This window comes from Hemitrygon akajei, chromosome 6, assembly GCF_048418815.1.
Source record: "Hemitrygon akajei chromosome 6, sHemAka1.3, whole genome shotgun sequence".
NCBI classification, from domain to species: domain Eukaryota; kingdom Metazoa; phylum Chordata; class Chondrichthyes; order Myliobatiformes; family Dasyatidae; genus Hemitrygon; species Hemitrygon akajei.
In genome coordinates, this window is record NC_133129.1 from 11,572,814 (window position 1) to 11,588,640 (window position 15,827).

General features: G+C 40.4%; 1 protein-coding gene across 6 annotated transcripts in view; it reads left to right on the top strand.

Annotated features, from left to right (window-relative positions):
• sh3rf1 (SH3 domain containing ring finger 1) overlaps positions 1–15,827 on the top strand; it is a 194,061-nt gene that overhangs the window by 24,213 nt on the left and 154,021 nt on the right. For 3 of the 6 annotated variants that reach the window (XM_073047887.1, XM_073047892.1, XM_073047888.1), the window contains exon 3: positions 7,556–7,642. The exons of the other annotated variants lie outside the window; for them this stretch is intronic. In XM_073047887.1, the coding sequence (XP_072903988.1) occupies positions 7,556–7,642 (87 nt within the window). The remainder of the gene's footprint in view (positions 1–7,555; positions 7,643–15,827) is intronic. 6 annotated transcript variants of the gene reach the window in all.

A 15,827-nucleotide genomic window follows, 5' to 3' on the forward strand; every position in this document is an offset into this window, starting at 1 on the left:
CAAAGCCCTCAGTTTCCAATCACAAACAGGAGAAAATCTGCAGATGCTGGAAATCCGAGCAACACACACAAAATGCTGGAGGAACTCAGCAGGCCAGGCAGCATCTAGGAAAAGTGTACAGTTGCTGTTTTAGGCCAAAACCCTTGGCTTCAGCCTGAGATGTCAATTGTATTCTTTTCCTAGATGCTGCCAGGCCTGCTGAGTTCCTCCAGCATCTTGTGTGTGTGGCCCTCAGTTTCCAGATCTTTTACTTCCTTTTAAAATACCTCCCATGATCCACAATCCTCTGGGATGCATAATTCCCAAGATTTACCACCTTCTGCACGTTGTTTGCACATTCATCTCATGGCTCATGAGCGACTGCTGGTCAAGAGTGCTGCCCCTTAAGCCATGGCTGGCACCTATGAAAGAACAAATCCCTGGCTCCTGTACCTTCCAGTGTGTGGACACTGAATCAGTACTGGTAAATGAAAGCAAAGGTTAAAGCTGGGTTTGTGTATGTGTAGCAAATTAGAGGGAAGAGATGCAGACAATGGACCTCCTGAGGCTACATCCACACTAGACCGGATAATTTTGAAAACACCGGTTTCACGTAAAAACAATAGGCGTCCACACTATGCGGTTTTGAAAATATCTCTATCCACATTGAAACGGAGATTTCGGTGAATCTCCTTCTACTGAGCATGCGCAAGACGCATCTACCGAAAATGACCGACATGTTTGGTGTCGAATCTCGCTGTAAAAGTGCACATTTGTGTAGTTACAGACTAGAAAAACTTAAAACGATGGACAGCTGTTGGGTCTTGCGCAGGAGAACTTAAAAGTAAAAAAAACAAAATACTGGAGCGTACGGAGGCAACTGACAGGGAGTTCACGGACAGATTGACCCGGCTGACGACGAACATTGAGAAACTGACTAACTCTGTTGCATTAATAAAGCCCCTTGTTAAATGTGTAAAACATGTCTGCATCAGTGTTATCTTGTATTTCCATACAATGTTACATCTATTGTCAGAGAAGTACTTGCATAAATAGGTAAACCACCTTCATATGAGCAAGGACAGAAAACAGGGTAAAGTGAGTACAGTATACTTATTTATTCAGTAAGTTATGTGTAAAAGTAATAATAATAAACAAGCAATAAATATCGAAAACATGAGATGAACAGCCCTTGAATGTGAGTTCATAGGTTGTTGGATTTTGAGTGAAGTTATCCCCTCTGGTTTAAGAGCCTTATGGTTGAAGGTAGTAACTGTAACTGAACCTGGTGGTGCGGGTCCTGAGGCTCCTGTATCTTCTCCCTGATGGCAGCCGGCGAGAAGAGAGCATGGCCTGCGTGGTTGAGGTCCCTGATGATGGATGCTGCTTTCCTGCAACAGCACTCAATGTAAATGTGCTTTACCTTGATGAACTGGCCACTAATTTTGTAGGATTTTCCATTCAGAAGTTTTAGTGTTTCTGTACCAGACTGTGATGCAACCAGTCAATATACTTTCTACTACACATCTACAGAAGTTTATCAAAGTTTTAGATATCATGCAGAATCTTTGCAATCTCCTAAGAAAGTAGAGGCACTGCTGTGCTTTCTTGATGATGGCCCTTACATGTTGCACCCAGGACATACCCTCTGAAATGATAACACTGAGGAATTTAAAGTTACTGACCCTCTCTACATCTGATCCCCTGATGAGGACTGGCTCATGGACTTCCAGTTTCCTCCTCATGTGGTCAATTATCAGCTCTTTGGTCTTGCTGACATTGAGTGAGAGGCTGTTGTTGTGGCACCATTCAGCCAGATTTTCAGTCTCCCTCCTATATGCTGATTTATCTCCACCTTTGATTTGGCCCATGCTGTTGTCAGCAAACTTGAATATGACATTGGAGCTCTGCTTAGCCTTATGGTCATAAGTGTAAAATGAGTAGAGCAGGAGGCTAAGTGCATTGCATTGTGGTGCACCTGTGCAGATGGAAATTGTAGAGGAGATGTTGCTAATCTGAACTGACTAGGGTCTGTAAGTGAGGAAGTCAAGGATCCAGCTGAATAAGTATTGAAATCTAGCTCTTGAAGCTTATTGAGGAGATGATAATATTGTATGCCAAGCTGTAGTCCATGAAGAGCATCCTGATGTATGTGTCTTCACAGTCCAGGTGTTCTAGAGTTGAGTGGAGATCCAATGAAATGGCATATGCTGTGGGCCTGTTATGACGGTAGGCAAATTGGAGCAGATCCAAGTTGCTTGTCAGGCAGGAATTGACCTATTTCATCACTAACCTCTGAAAGAACTTCATTATAGTGGATGTAAGTGCTACTGGGCAATAGCCACTGAAGCAGGTCACCACAGTCTTCTTGGGTACTGGTGAGTACCTCAAACTCCTGAAGCGAGAGGTTAAAGATACCGGTGAACACTCCAGCCAGTTGATCAAGACAAGTCTTTTGTAGTCGGCCAAGTACCCAGTCTGGGCTAGATGCTTTCCATGGGTACACCTTATGTTGTAAGAACACTTCAATATCTGCCTTGGATGATTGCCATGAGAGCTGAGAATATAGAATCTACCCTGTTAATGTTGAGAAGTAGGGTACCCTGCTCAAGAATAAAATGAAAATCAATTACATCCTTCCTTTTATTTAATATTTGTCATTTGTTGTTTGTACAACATGGTAACAAGCCCATGACACCCAATCACACCTATGTGACCCAACTAACTGACTAACCGTACATTTTTGGAATGTGGGAGAAAACTATTGCACCTGGAGAAAACCCACATATTTATGGGAGAACATACAAACTTCTTTCAGTCAGTGGTGGCAATTGAACTTGGGTCATTGGCACTGTAATAGTGTTGTACTAACCGTAATGCTACCATGCTGCCATCTTTAGTATCTGAAGTTTCTTCTGTGGCTGCAGGAAGTTAGAAGCAGTACAGTAAGTTTCTTTGCAACCATATGCATTGACTCCACAATTGATTAGTCTTTTATGCAATACTTTTTGTCCTCAACATTTGAAAGTGAAAAGCAAGGATGCTATTTTCTAGAACAAGACTTTTGCCCTCTGAGTGTGGTGCTCGTCAAGTTTTACTGTTGATGTCTAAGTGCAGAGACTCCAGGGATTTAAACACAGTCCTCCAGATTGACATTCCGATGCAGTCTTGGGTGAATTCTGCATAGTCAGGGATACTGTCTTTTGGATGAGAGGATAATCCGTGGCCACTCGGGGAGTGCAGAAAAATCCCACAGCACGGCTCAGCCATAAAGTCATGGCATGGACGTAGTCTGTTCTAGGAGGAGGAGTAGTGCCCTGTGATTCATTTTTATACAGATGTTTACAGCAGAACAAAGAGGTACAATAGAATCAATGGAAAAACTACACACAAAGTCTGACAAATATCCAGTGTGCAAAAGAAGACAATCTGTGCAAATACTAAATAAATAAAGTCCCCCCCCCCCCCCCAACTACTCTGTGGAAACTGGAAATGGAACACAGGATCCCCACTCTATTTTAAACAAGAAAAAATCTGCAGATACTGGAAATCCAAGCAACGCACACAAAATGCTTGAGGAACTCAGTAGCCAGGCAGCAACTAAGGAAAAAACTACAGTCGACGTTTCGGTCAGAGACCGACAACAACTGTTAATTTTTTTTCTATAAAAGCTTCCTGGCCTGCTGAGTTCCTCCAATATTTTGTGTATGCTCCCCACTCTATTTGGTGTTCTAGGAGTTTCTGATCAAATTGTACAGTGAAATTCCTTCATTGCACTTTCAAACACTCTCACCAGGCTGTTAGCATTAGCTCAGGATGTAACACTGAAGAAATGAAACAGAGATAAGAGAACTGCAGATTTCTGCCAGTGGTTTGGACACTAGCCTCTCCCCACAACAGCCCCAGTTTCGAGTGAAGACTGTTCATGCCTTGTAATTTTTTAAAAATCCTACAGCTATTTCAGAGGAGTGAGGGTGGAAATCCACAGTTGAGCAACAGTAGCCTATTGTTTAATATCCAAGGATAATACTTGCATGGCTTTGATCGCAAAGCCATAGAACATTTCCGTTCCTCCCAGCACACTTAAGAGGTCATTTTTTTTTAATGCTGTAGATCCCAAGGGTTTGTAAAGATTAGCTGTTGCCTAAATGAGAGGCTGTTTCTAATACACAAATTGGCCAATTCTGGACCTTGGATTCCAGACAGGGTTAACCCACATAGATTGGCTCCTTTGTTGCCAGTACAGGATAAATGGCAGAGTTCTCCACTGACTCATTGATTTCAGGTGAGGTAATTTCACCCCTCACTTGTTTGTATTTGAGAGCAATTCAGCCCCTCCCTGTACATTCCTCCTGTCAGTTGTGTAAGGTTGGGGGATGGCTGAATTTGAGGCTATTGGTTTAGAGGCAAGTAAGCAAGCAAACATCTGTGAGAAATATGCTGGATTCAAAGGCTTTGTGAAGCATGAACTGATGTGAAAAGACAACATGCTTCTATTTTAAAATGGTCTGATGGCAGACAAAGGACCCAGTTTTATTATTGAGCCTTTGTCCACCACCACCTGATTTGTGGGCCTTTGGCAATTAAGAAACAGGATCTTTTTCTCTGCTAGCTAGCTAAAAGCAGTACAAAAGCATTTACATCCATACTTTTCATGAAAACGCTAATGATGGTACATTATGAGGTGGAGATTTAGAGCAGATTTTTTTAAGTGCATCAATTAAAAAAATCAGCTTAAAATCTAATTCTAAAAAAACTTACATTGATGAGATGAGTACTTAAAGTTTGCTACAATGGGAAAATACAAGTCTACTTTTGTACAAGGACTTTCAATTGATCTAGTAAAGGTGAATGCAGTTTGCAGTCCTAACAAACTGGTTCACGGGTTTATCAGATTATCATTTATCCAGTGTTTAAAGGTTGTCTAAAGAATTAAATGACAATATTCACACAAAAGTGGACCATTTGGGTCATTTGCTGGAAGTAGCTGCTCATAGTGAACAAGAAGATGTGGTAAAATACCTTTTAACGCTTGGTTCTCTTATTTTTCCAATGCTTCCCTACTGCAATGCATTCAAAGCGCATTAAAACTTTCTGTAGCACATAGCCCTTACCTCCTCCACAGTGTCTTATTTGAATATTTAAAGAAAATTCCAGTGTCAAATCTCTTGGCTTAATCTGAACATTAAAAACTCAGTGTGGATTTAGTTTCTAGGCACTTTACCTCTTGTGTTTTATTAGATGCCATTTTATATGTGTTAATACTAGTAAATAAAAAGAAACACTACAGGCATTATCTGACTGGGTTCTTTTTTCACAGACACAGAGATTCTACAGATGCTGGAAATCCAGAATAACACATAAAAAGTGCTGAAGGAATTTAGCAGTTCAGGTAGCATCCATGGCAAGGAATAAACAGTTGATGTTTTGGTCTGAGACCTTCATCAGGACAGAAAAGGAAGGGGCCTCCTCCTCCCCTCCTCTCCACTCCACCTTCTTATTCTGGCTTCTCCCTCTTTCCTGTCATGGATGCTGCCTGACCTGCTGAGTCTTTCCAGTATGATTTGAAACAAAACCAGATATTGCTGGAAACACTCAGCAGGTCAGGCAGCATCTGTGGAAAGAGAAGCAGAGACCCAGTCACAGTTTTGATCCTGCGTGTCTTTATTGACATCTCTTTCCAAAGATGATGCTTAACTTCCTGAATTGTAATTCTTTTTAACAATGATTCTTTAAACATTTAAACATAATCATCCTTTTTGACAGAATGGTTTGATTGTAAGATGTGACTTTAATTTATTTGGAAGCTGCATGTCTTGAAGCATTAGAGGCCAAATGGAAAGAGGTAAGTCAATTCACTGGTAAACAAAAATGTGTAATGCAAATAGATTCAGTCATGTCACTCATCTTTTGACATTGGTGTGTTTGTCTTTGGCATCATTGAAATAAATTAATGTGGCAGCACCAGAATGATGTCAAATATTTTTTCATTTCTTTTGCCTATTCAAAATCTCCCACTGCAGTTACAAACGCTAAAACTTAGCTTATTGCGTTGATTGTACACAGTGATGACAAATGTCATTGGCCTGCAGTATCCTGCTTTGTACACCTCAGAACTGCAATTTGAGACAATCCATATTGGTTCTGTCCACAAATTAATCTCGGTAACTTATTTTTGCCCGATATTTTTTCTATATTCCATGTCACACTTGTTTATCTATGTTGCTTATCATTGGTAAAACACCTCTATAGAGTGTGATCTCAAACAATTCTTTTCTTTTTCTTTCTTAAGAATTAGTTTTATTACAACTTGTATCGTTAAGGACTTATTTGTAAATTAGTGCATTGAAAGGCTGAAGATGTCCACCCCACTATAGTATTCAGTATGAAACCTGAATGCAAAATTTGTGTTTTGCAACATTTCCACTAATTTTTTTTTGCACCTGTGCAGACCAACCATTACCATGAGCAGGAAATTTTTACATGGTCTGAAAACTGGATGGCATTTTTAAAGGCAACACGAGTGAATCTGCAGATGCTGGAAATAAATAAAAACACAATGCTGGCAGAACTCAGCAGGCCGAAACGTCGTCACTACCTCCTCCCATAGATGCTGTCTGGCCTGCTGAGTTCTGCCAGCATTTTGTGTTTTTATTGGCATTTTTTAAGTTTTATTTTGTAATATGTATACTGTGAATATTTAGAAGGAAATTGAAAAATCACATACTTTTTATTTATTTATTGAAGGGTATAATGAAATACAGAACAACAAAGAAGATTTTTTACATTTCGTAAACCCTTATTCATCTGTCTTTATTCCAGCTGTGTGGCAACAAAGGCTACGTGCGCAGCAGCATTTCAGTTACTGTACGGCTGTGCACCCATGCAGCTTAGAGAGAACAGTATTGCTGAAATCCAGTTGGAGTACAGCGTTTTCTGCCTTTATGATTGAGGTGGTAAACAGAGTTTCTGTCTGTTTTCTCTGACACATTTTATGTCATGTTGCTAAACTAAATATTTTTGTTCCCAGTGGTCAGTGCAAAATGTACTCGCAGCTAATGCTATTAAAATAGATTATCTGCTTATAACATTAATATTTGTGTGAACTTCAGTGTGAGTTGGCTATCCCTTTTATTTTTATTGTGCAACAGTTACTAATTATCCAAAATATCTTGGTAGCTGTAAAGCTTTGAGCTGATGAGTGTTGTTTTTAAAGAAGCAGCACCTTTCCAAATAGAGACATAGAGTCCAGAAGCCATCATAGAAGTGGTAACTGCCTTGTAAGTTATGCAGCACACTCTGTAATTCTTTCTTATGATGACACAGAATGCTGTTTGCCCCATTAAGACCATGCAGACTCGAAGGGGAGCAATCCTGTTGGTCTTATTCCCTCTCCTTATTTCTCTATACGGTACTCTCTCTCCCTTGCCTGCCAACACCTGTTTGATCCTGCACCACAGATTAATACAGTAGATAATCAACCATCCTGCAAACTTTTAAGTTCAAAGTAAATTTATTATCAAAGTATGTACTGAATATATCATCATATACTACAGTGAGATTCATTTTCTTGCAGGTATTCACAGTAGAACAGAGAAATACAATAGAGTTAATGAAAAAAAGACTGACAAACAAGCAATGTGCAGAAGGGCACAAACTGCAAGTAATAAAAATAAGAAAATAAATGATTCTGATTTGTAGAGGCCTTGAAAGTGAGTCAATAGGTTGATATGTTCAGAGTTGAGGTGAATGAAGTTATGCATGTTCAGGAGCTTGATAGTTGAAGGGCAATAACTGTTCTTGAACCTGGTGGTGTGAGGCGTAACACTCCTGTACCTCCTGCCTGATGGTAGTAGTGAGAAGACAGCATGGCCTAGATGGTGGGGGGAGGGGGTTCTTTGTTGAAGGATGCTGCTTTCTTGTGTCAGTGATCCTTGCAGATGTGCTTAATGAATGGGAAAAATGATAGGGGAGCGCCTGGGGGAAACCCACATGGTCATGGATACAATGTGTAAAGACTGCATCAGAGATCTAACATGAACCCTGGTCCTTGGAGCTGAGGAGGCAGCACTGACTGCTGTGCCCTGTGGTTATGTTCACAGGTACCTATAGAGTGACACGTTGACTGAGTCTGATGCATGGTTAAGATTCTGTGCTATGTAGAGTCTTAACCATGCACCAGAGACAGACAATGGAGAAAGGAGCTGGCTTGGAATATATTAAAGAAAGTTACTAAATAAAATTGTGATTGAAAGTAGGCCAAAAATAAAGACAGGTTTGAGCAAACAGTTGTGGAACTTTATGAAGCCATCACTCTACTGTGTAATGATTTAATTATAGGACTGCAGATGGTTCCACGTCTAGATTTGTCAGATCAAGTTGAATATTAAGTAGCTACACAGACACAGTGAGAAAGGCAGGATGGTGGAGCAAATGAGTCCAGCTAACCACACACATGAGAAAGATGCCAATATAATGTCAATTATAGACAAGTAGCGAAAGAAAGGACAAAATTACATGAGAGTATTATTTTGGCCTTAAACAATGTCAAAGCATGCTTCAAATAAATGATCACTGTGGAGTGGCTACAAACACTTGACTTACTAACAAATCTGCTTCCAACACCCATTTAGGCATTTGCTTACAAAATGACGCAACATTGACATAATGCAACACTTTCCCTCTTGGATTTTTTTTGACCATCGCCTTCCATTTATGTCCTCTATGATTGCTCTTCTGGTAGACTTGGTTTCCTTCTATCTGTTATGTCAAAGCCCCTCATAATTCTGAGACAACTCACCATTGCTTTCATGACCCAGAAGACTAACCCATCTGAAACGGGGAATTATTATGGGACTTGATGGAGAGGGATAATGTTTTCCCTGGCTACAGTGTCTGGAACCAGGGGCCACAGTCTGAAATTAAGTTGTCAGGCATAATGACTGAAGAGAGAAGAGCTCTTCATCTAGATGGTAGTGTGTCTAGAACTGTGTACCTAAGAGGACATTTGAAGCTGAATTGCAGAGTATATTGAATACAAAATATTGGGCGTCACTGTAGCATAGCGGTTAGTGTGAAGCTATTACAGTTTGGGGCATTAGAGTTCAGAATTCAATTCTGATGTCATCTGTAGGGAGTCTGTATATCCTGCTCTGGAATGTGTGGGGTTTTCTCCTGGTCCTTCCGTTTCCTACCACAGTCCAGAGGTAGGTTAATTGATCATCGTAGTTTGTCCCATGTTTACTTATGGCCGTTATGCTGCTGAACTCAGATGTAGATGGATTCTTCGGTGCTGTTTCCATAAGAATTTTGTTTTACCAGTCTGGACTGTTAGCCCTGAGCTAAACACCCGAATCTGGATGACTGATGAACCACTCTTTGTCTAGTCTCTACACTTTGACTTGTTTGGCATAGATGACCCTACTAAGAGCCAAAGCACAAGGCTCTGACTTCAGCAAGCTTAGCTCTCCGGGTCATTGAGGCATGCAAGCCTCCAAACCACAACAAGGTTGTGGTCCTTTTGGAGAGTCCCGTGTTTAGGCGAGGGTTAAATTGGGGGTTGCTGGGTGGTGTGGCTTGAAGGGCCGGAAAGGCTCGTTCCATGCTGTTTCTCTAAATAAAAATAAAAGTGGGCAGAACTTTTGGTATGACTGGCGTCCAATATGAAACAACAGCTCACAGCTGTCACCGTCAATTTATTTTGAATCCAGTTCATTAACTCACCGTGGATCCTATGTGATCTCACTTTCCAGACTGGGACTTTGTCAAGTGCCTTGTTAGTGTTCATTGTGGCACCTAGTCAAAAGCTTTTCTGAAGTCTAAAAGGATTCTTGAATTTTTTTTACCTAGCTCCTGATGCTGAGAGTAATCCTGTTCAATACATCAGACACTTCTTCCTCCAGCATTGTTACTTAACAAAAGGATCCCCCATCCTCTCTCCCTAAACTCCCACTTCCTGGCACTTTTGCATTTTAACCTAATGATGAATGTAAGATCCTTTGTTCAAAAAGGAAAACCCCCACACAGCAGCAATTTATCTTACTGTTAGTGCTATTTTGTTAATATGAAACAGTGACTGGTACAGTTTTTGCATCTCATTAATGCAAAAACAACGATGAAACATACATTTTGGTGTGTAGACATTTTGAAAGTTTGTAACCTTACTGGAGAGCAGCATGTTACCTGTGGTCAGGCTATGCTTTTGTTGCTTAACAGTGCACTACAGGCCAGCTGTTTGATCTCAACAATTTGTTACATAGAAGACAATATTTTAATATTTGACTCTTAGGGAATGTGAGAGTGACAGTGTCCAGTTTGAGGAAAAACAGAACAAAAGTGGATTTCAAGGATAACTGACAGCTTTTTGTGAAGAGAAGGTTGATCAGGAGGTAGATCAGATCAGTCATCATGTAGCTGTGAAGAACGTATTTAGTCAGCAGGAAGTTTGTACTTTGAATAAGCCCCATGTGACATGAAGAGGCATCTCCGCTTTTAATTAAGTTAGGAGTAGTCAATTCCCAGGAGAAGTAACTCCATTCTAATCAGATCCAGAGAGGATATTCAGGCTCTGAATATGACCAGTTAAACCCTAATTATCTTTTTAAAAACTAAATGAATAAATTTGTATGGAAAGGGATGCAAATCACTGGAGGAAAAGCTGGCAATTCTAGAATTTGCATCAGTCTCCCAACGCATTTTGTTTGTAGTCTGAGTAGATGGCGTTAGGGATGTTTGTTTTGTCATCTTTATGCCTATTGACTCTTGAGGCAAGGTTTTTAGTCTAGAGCCAGATGTTCCACATGGTTAACAGATTGCTATTTAGTTTGTGCTTTTGACTGTTAGAACTGCTCTGGTGCAATGTGGATGTCAAACAACTGGGAGCTGCAGTTGGGTGCTACATGATGAGACCATGAGGAATGGGAGCATAAGTTGTCTGTGTGCTCGCTGAAGTCTACACTGCTGTTAATAGAAAAACAGTAAATAAAATTATCCCTTAAGGCTTGTTCTGTCTTGGTGTGAGCAAAACTGAGCTACGTAATTCTCAAAGTTATGGAGCTGTACAGTAGAGAATAGGGTCCATCACCCATGTCATTTTTGCTGATCTTACCCCCTCCCCCCATGCTCATCCTATTTGCCTGCATATTCCTTCCCTTTTCAGTGCTTTTATAAATGTAATGATTATATTTTATTCCACTACCACCTCTGACGGTGAGTTCCAGGCAGCAACCTCTTTGAGTGAAACAAGTCTCCCCTCGAATCCTTTTAAAACTCCTTTATTTCATCTTAAACCTATGCACTCTTTTTTTTGTAACACTTCTATGATTAGATCTTGAACTTGCCCATCAGTAGAAATAGTTTCCTTACCCTCTGGATTTTTACCTTAATATTCTGAAAACATCAGTAAGCATTCTATCTTGCTTCTCTTAGACCACAAGACACAGGAGCAGAATTAGGTCATCAAGTCTGCTCTGCAAGGTTAGTTCTCTCAGCATCATTCCTGTAAGTTCACTCTGCTGTCCCACCAAGTACAATATATCGCTTGTGAGGAATGGAGTCTAGAAATGATCCTGAATCATGTTAACAGTTCTCTTGATAGGTAATGTTGAAAACAAGAATGCTATAAGCATTCAAACAGCTCAGGTAACTCTGTTTCCACAAGTGCTAATCTTCCATGTCTGAGACCCCTCTTTTCTAGTAGTAGCATGAGATTGAAGTCTGGGTATGTGATCAATGTGAATATACTGTACATCTGTTTATTCATTTTCTGATGGTATATTTGAAAAGAGCCTTATCAATGTTGAATGTGTATGAGCTTCTGCTAGAACACTGGGCTATATTATCTGGTCTAGTTGTTGGATGTTGGAGTCTCTGTCATGCGTGAAGCTGTAAATTGGCATAGTAGACACTTTCTATCAGTCATAAGGTAAGCAAGAAGCTGTGGGAAATGGAAGAATTTATGTTGGCTGCATGAAAATCAAAAATACAACCTGCAAATACTGAAAATATGAAACATTCTGGTTTTACATTGAGAATAATATTGAGGTCTGTGTTCAGCCACTTTGCTTCGAACTCAATGTCTGCCTTTGTTGTACTTGACCGTGAATGCTTGGCAGATCTCAATTTGCAACATATGTAGAATGCACCTTGTATTTTTGTCTTGCCTTCTAGATAGCATGGCTGTATCTAGTTTGACCTCTGCCTGGCAGAAACGAAGGTGGGTTGCAAGTTTTTTTTGAGGTTTTAGATGTTCAACATTAAAAGGATATTTTCCATGCTTAACTGAAGCATTCTTCAAGAGTGTGGTTACTGAAATTAATTGGAGTGGTGGCCTTGTTGGCATGAATTCAGTGAATTTGGCGTGTAGACGGGTGAGGTAAGAGGTGGGAAGTGAAATAGTAATATGATTGGAAAATCGGCCAAGTGGCAGCAAAGTGTTGTAGTGAATGGTTGTAAAGTCATCATCATGTCTTGAATTTACTGTCTGAAAGTGCAGAATGTTGCAATCCTCATTCATGTATACAGCAGTTCTGTAGCAATCAGTAATAAAGACCTGATTTTCAAAAGATATATAAATGACCTGGCATAATTTCCAAATTAGGCCCATATGATTTACACAGCAACTATGCAAATAATTGTAGAGAGTTGCGGACATAGCTCAGTATATTGTGGAAACCAGCCTGCCCTTCGTATACTGTGTCTACACTTCTCACTGCCTTGGTAAAGCAGCCAGCAGAATCAACGACACCTCCCACCCCAGATATTCTCTCTTCCCACTAGGTTTTTGTATCTTCTATTACCGCTAGGCTCACGGACAGCTGTAATCAGACCCCTGAATGGACCTATTATATGTTCTTGATAATAAGATTGATTCCTGACCTTACTATCTGCCTTGTTATGGTCTTGTATTTTATTGTTTGCCTGCACTGCACCTTTTCAGTAGCTTTTATACTTGATTCCTTGATTCTGCATTGTTATAATCCTAAACTGTAGGAGCAGAATTAGGCCATTTGGCCCATTGTGTCTGCTCTGCCATTCAATCATGGCTGATCCTTTTTTTCCCTTTCTTAACCCCAGCCTTTCCCCCATAACTTTTGATGCCGTGCAATGATAATGATAAATCATACGTAATATGTAAAGCATGTAATTGATAAAAAATGGGTATAAAGGGAATTGGGTTTCTGGGAAGGAATATGGGGTGTAGGTTTAAACAGCTATAGTCTCAATGGTACAATAGACATTAGGGGCTGAATGGCTACCTCTTCCTGCCCTTTACCTTATTGCATGTGTCGACGGAATGAGGGTAAGAGGGTTGAGGATTTTCCAATTGGGGGAAGAGGGAAGAGACTAAAACTGAGCTCTGCTTGTGTCAAATTTTCTTTGTACATGTGCTGTAACTGCAGCAGTTTGGCAGTCACAGCAACTTTTATAGTTCTGCCAACAGTTGAAAAATTCTTCATTCATGTCTAAGTTTCAGAATCCTTCCTTTTAGAAGGTATGAACTCTACATGTGCCAGATGGCAGCATGCAAGTACAATTCTTTAATTCTTCTTGGGAAGCAATAATTTTGACTTTTTAAAAAAATGGTTGGCCAGGAGAGACTTGGCGGCTGTAATAGGATCTGAATTTACTCCATTTTGTATTTGAGACACATGGGAAAAGTTTGGGGCTGTTGGACTGGCGGTGACTTCTCATTTGGCTGGTGGTGACTTACTTTCTGTTGTGCAGCAGTTTGTTTTGGCAGATTTCATACTTTCAACTCAAGTAAAGCAACAATAAAAATGCAGAATTATGTGCTAACTTGGCTCTGGTGTGATGCTGTAGATCATAAGTAAATGTACTTTGAAATACGAGCAAGGACTACCTTGAACCTGTTAAGGAAGCAAGGAATAAGTAAGGAACAAGAATTGACTTTATTCACCATATACATTTCTATGTGTTAGGAATTTGCTATGGTATGTTGGCATGACATGCAACAAGAAACAACACTATTAAACAATTACAAAGAATTAAATAAAATGTAAGTTAGAGGTTAAAGGATGGATATGGCATAAACACATGAATACGAGCATGTATTTACAATGTAAACTGCATTATTAAAAAGTAGTTTAAAGTGTTTACAATGCATTACAGTGACTGCGGTAACAGATAGAGGGGTGTGGGGATAACTAGAGTGGTTGATCAGATAAACTGCCTGGGGAATATACGATTTTGTGAAGATTTTGTTTTAATAGCCCAGAAGGGAGTTTTGGGGGGAAAAAGCAGTTTGCAAAGTGGGGAGTGTCTGCAATGTATTTTCCTGCCTGCTTCTTTGTCCTTGGCACATACAAGTCCTGCAGTGATAGAAGACTGCAGCCTATGACTGAATGGTTGATCAGATTAACTGCTTAAATGTTAACTGACTAAAGGAGAGTAAAGCTGTGGTGTTTTTCTGCTCTTGCCTAGCACTAGTTATTTTCCATCTTTCTTTGTCCTCTTCTACCAACATTATCTGCCATCACCCACACATTCCTTCCACTGGGTCCCCCCCCCCCCCCACTGCTCCCATGCCCCCACCACACCTCCCTTATTTGGTTCTGTGCTCCACCTTCCTATCCTATCAGATCCCATCATCTGCAACTCTTTGTTGTGTCACCCATAACCTCCTGGTCTCTCTTGCTATTCCTGCTTTAGCCTCCCCCTCCTTTCTCATACTTGCCCTTTTTCCTCTATGTGCCTGCTGCTCCCAGACCCCCCCATTATAGGAAATATCCTCCCCATATCCACTCTATCTAGGCCTTTCAATATTCTATAGATTTCAATGAGATCCCCCCTCATTCTTCTAACCTCCAGCATGTACACACCCAGAGACATGAAACGCTCCTTGTACATTAACTTTTCATTCCCAAGATCATTCCTATGAACCTCCTCTGGGCCCTCTCCAATGCCAGCACATCTTTTCTTAAATAAGGGACCCAAAACTGCTCACAATACTCCAAGTGCACTTTGACCAATGCGTTATGAAGCCTTTAGCCAGAGGGTGGATCTGTGGAATTCATTGCCACATATGACTGGAGGACAAGTCATTGGGTATATTTAAAGCAGAGGGTATAGGTTATGCGAAGAAGGCAGGATAATGGGGTTGAGAGAGATAATAAATTAACCATGATGGAATGGCAGATCATATTCAATGAGCTAAATGGCCTGATCCAGCTTCTGTGTCTGATGGTCTTAGCTTTTAGTCCTGATGATGGACCTCAATCTGAAATGTCGTTTGCCTATTTTTCCTCCATAGATGCTGCCCAACCTGAGTTCCTGTAGCAGATTTTTTTCTCCGTGCTCCAGATTCCAGCATCTGCAGTCTCTTGTGTCATGTGGTTTCAATTCTTATTGGCTGTCTTCTTTCTCACCAAGGCCCTGTGGTGTAATGTTAACAGCAGGTGCCAGTACTGCAAGTGTTGACAGTAACCTATATTATTTATGATTAAGGAAGTTAGAAAGGACCTTCAGAAATTGAGTCTAAAGTTGCAATTTTTATTTGCAGGCTGAGAATCTGTCCCAGTGTTTGTCCCATTTTTTGCTGTCACTCTGATGTGATTTTTCACACCAACTTGTAAGGCTAGAGAACATGTGAATTTGTGGTTTATTGCTGCTCCTAGTTAGCAAAGCATGCCCTCACTTTCACTGACTTACTGTGATTTTTTTTGTAGGGCTTTCTACTTTAAGCTGCATTTCTACAAATGAGCAAAGTGTTTATCCTGAGCTGTGCTTGCATAACAGCCGCAGTGCCCACACAGTGAGATTTCTCTAAGTAATGAGGTTTTTGTGGTTATAAAGCTGGGTGTGGGGCGGAAGGTATTAGTGCATGGTGG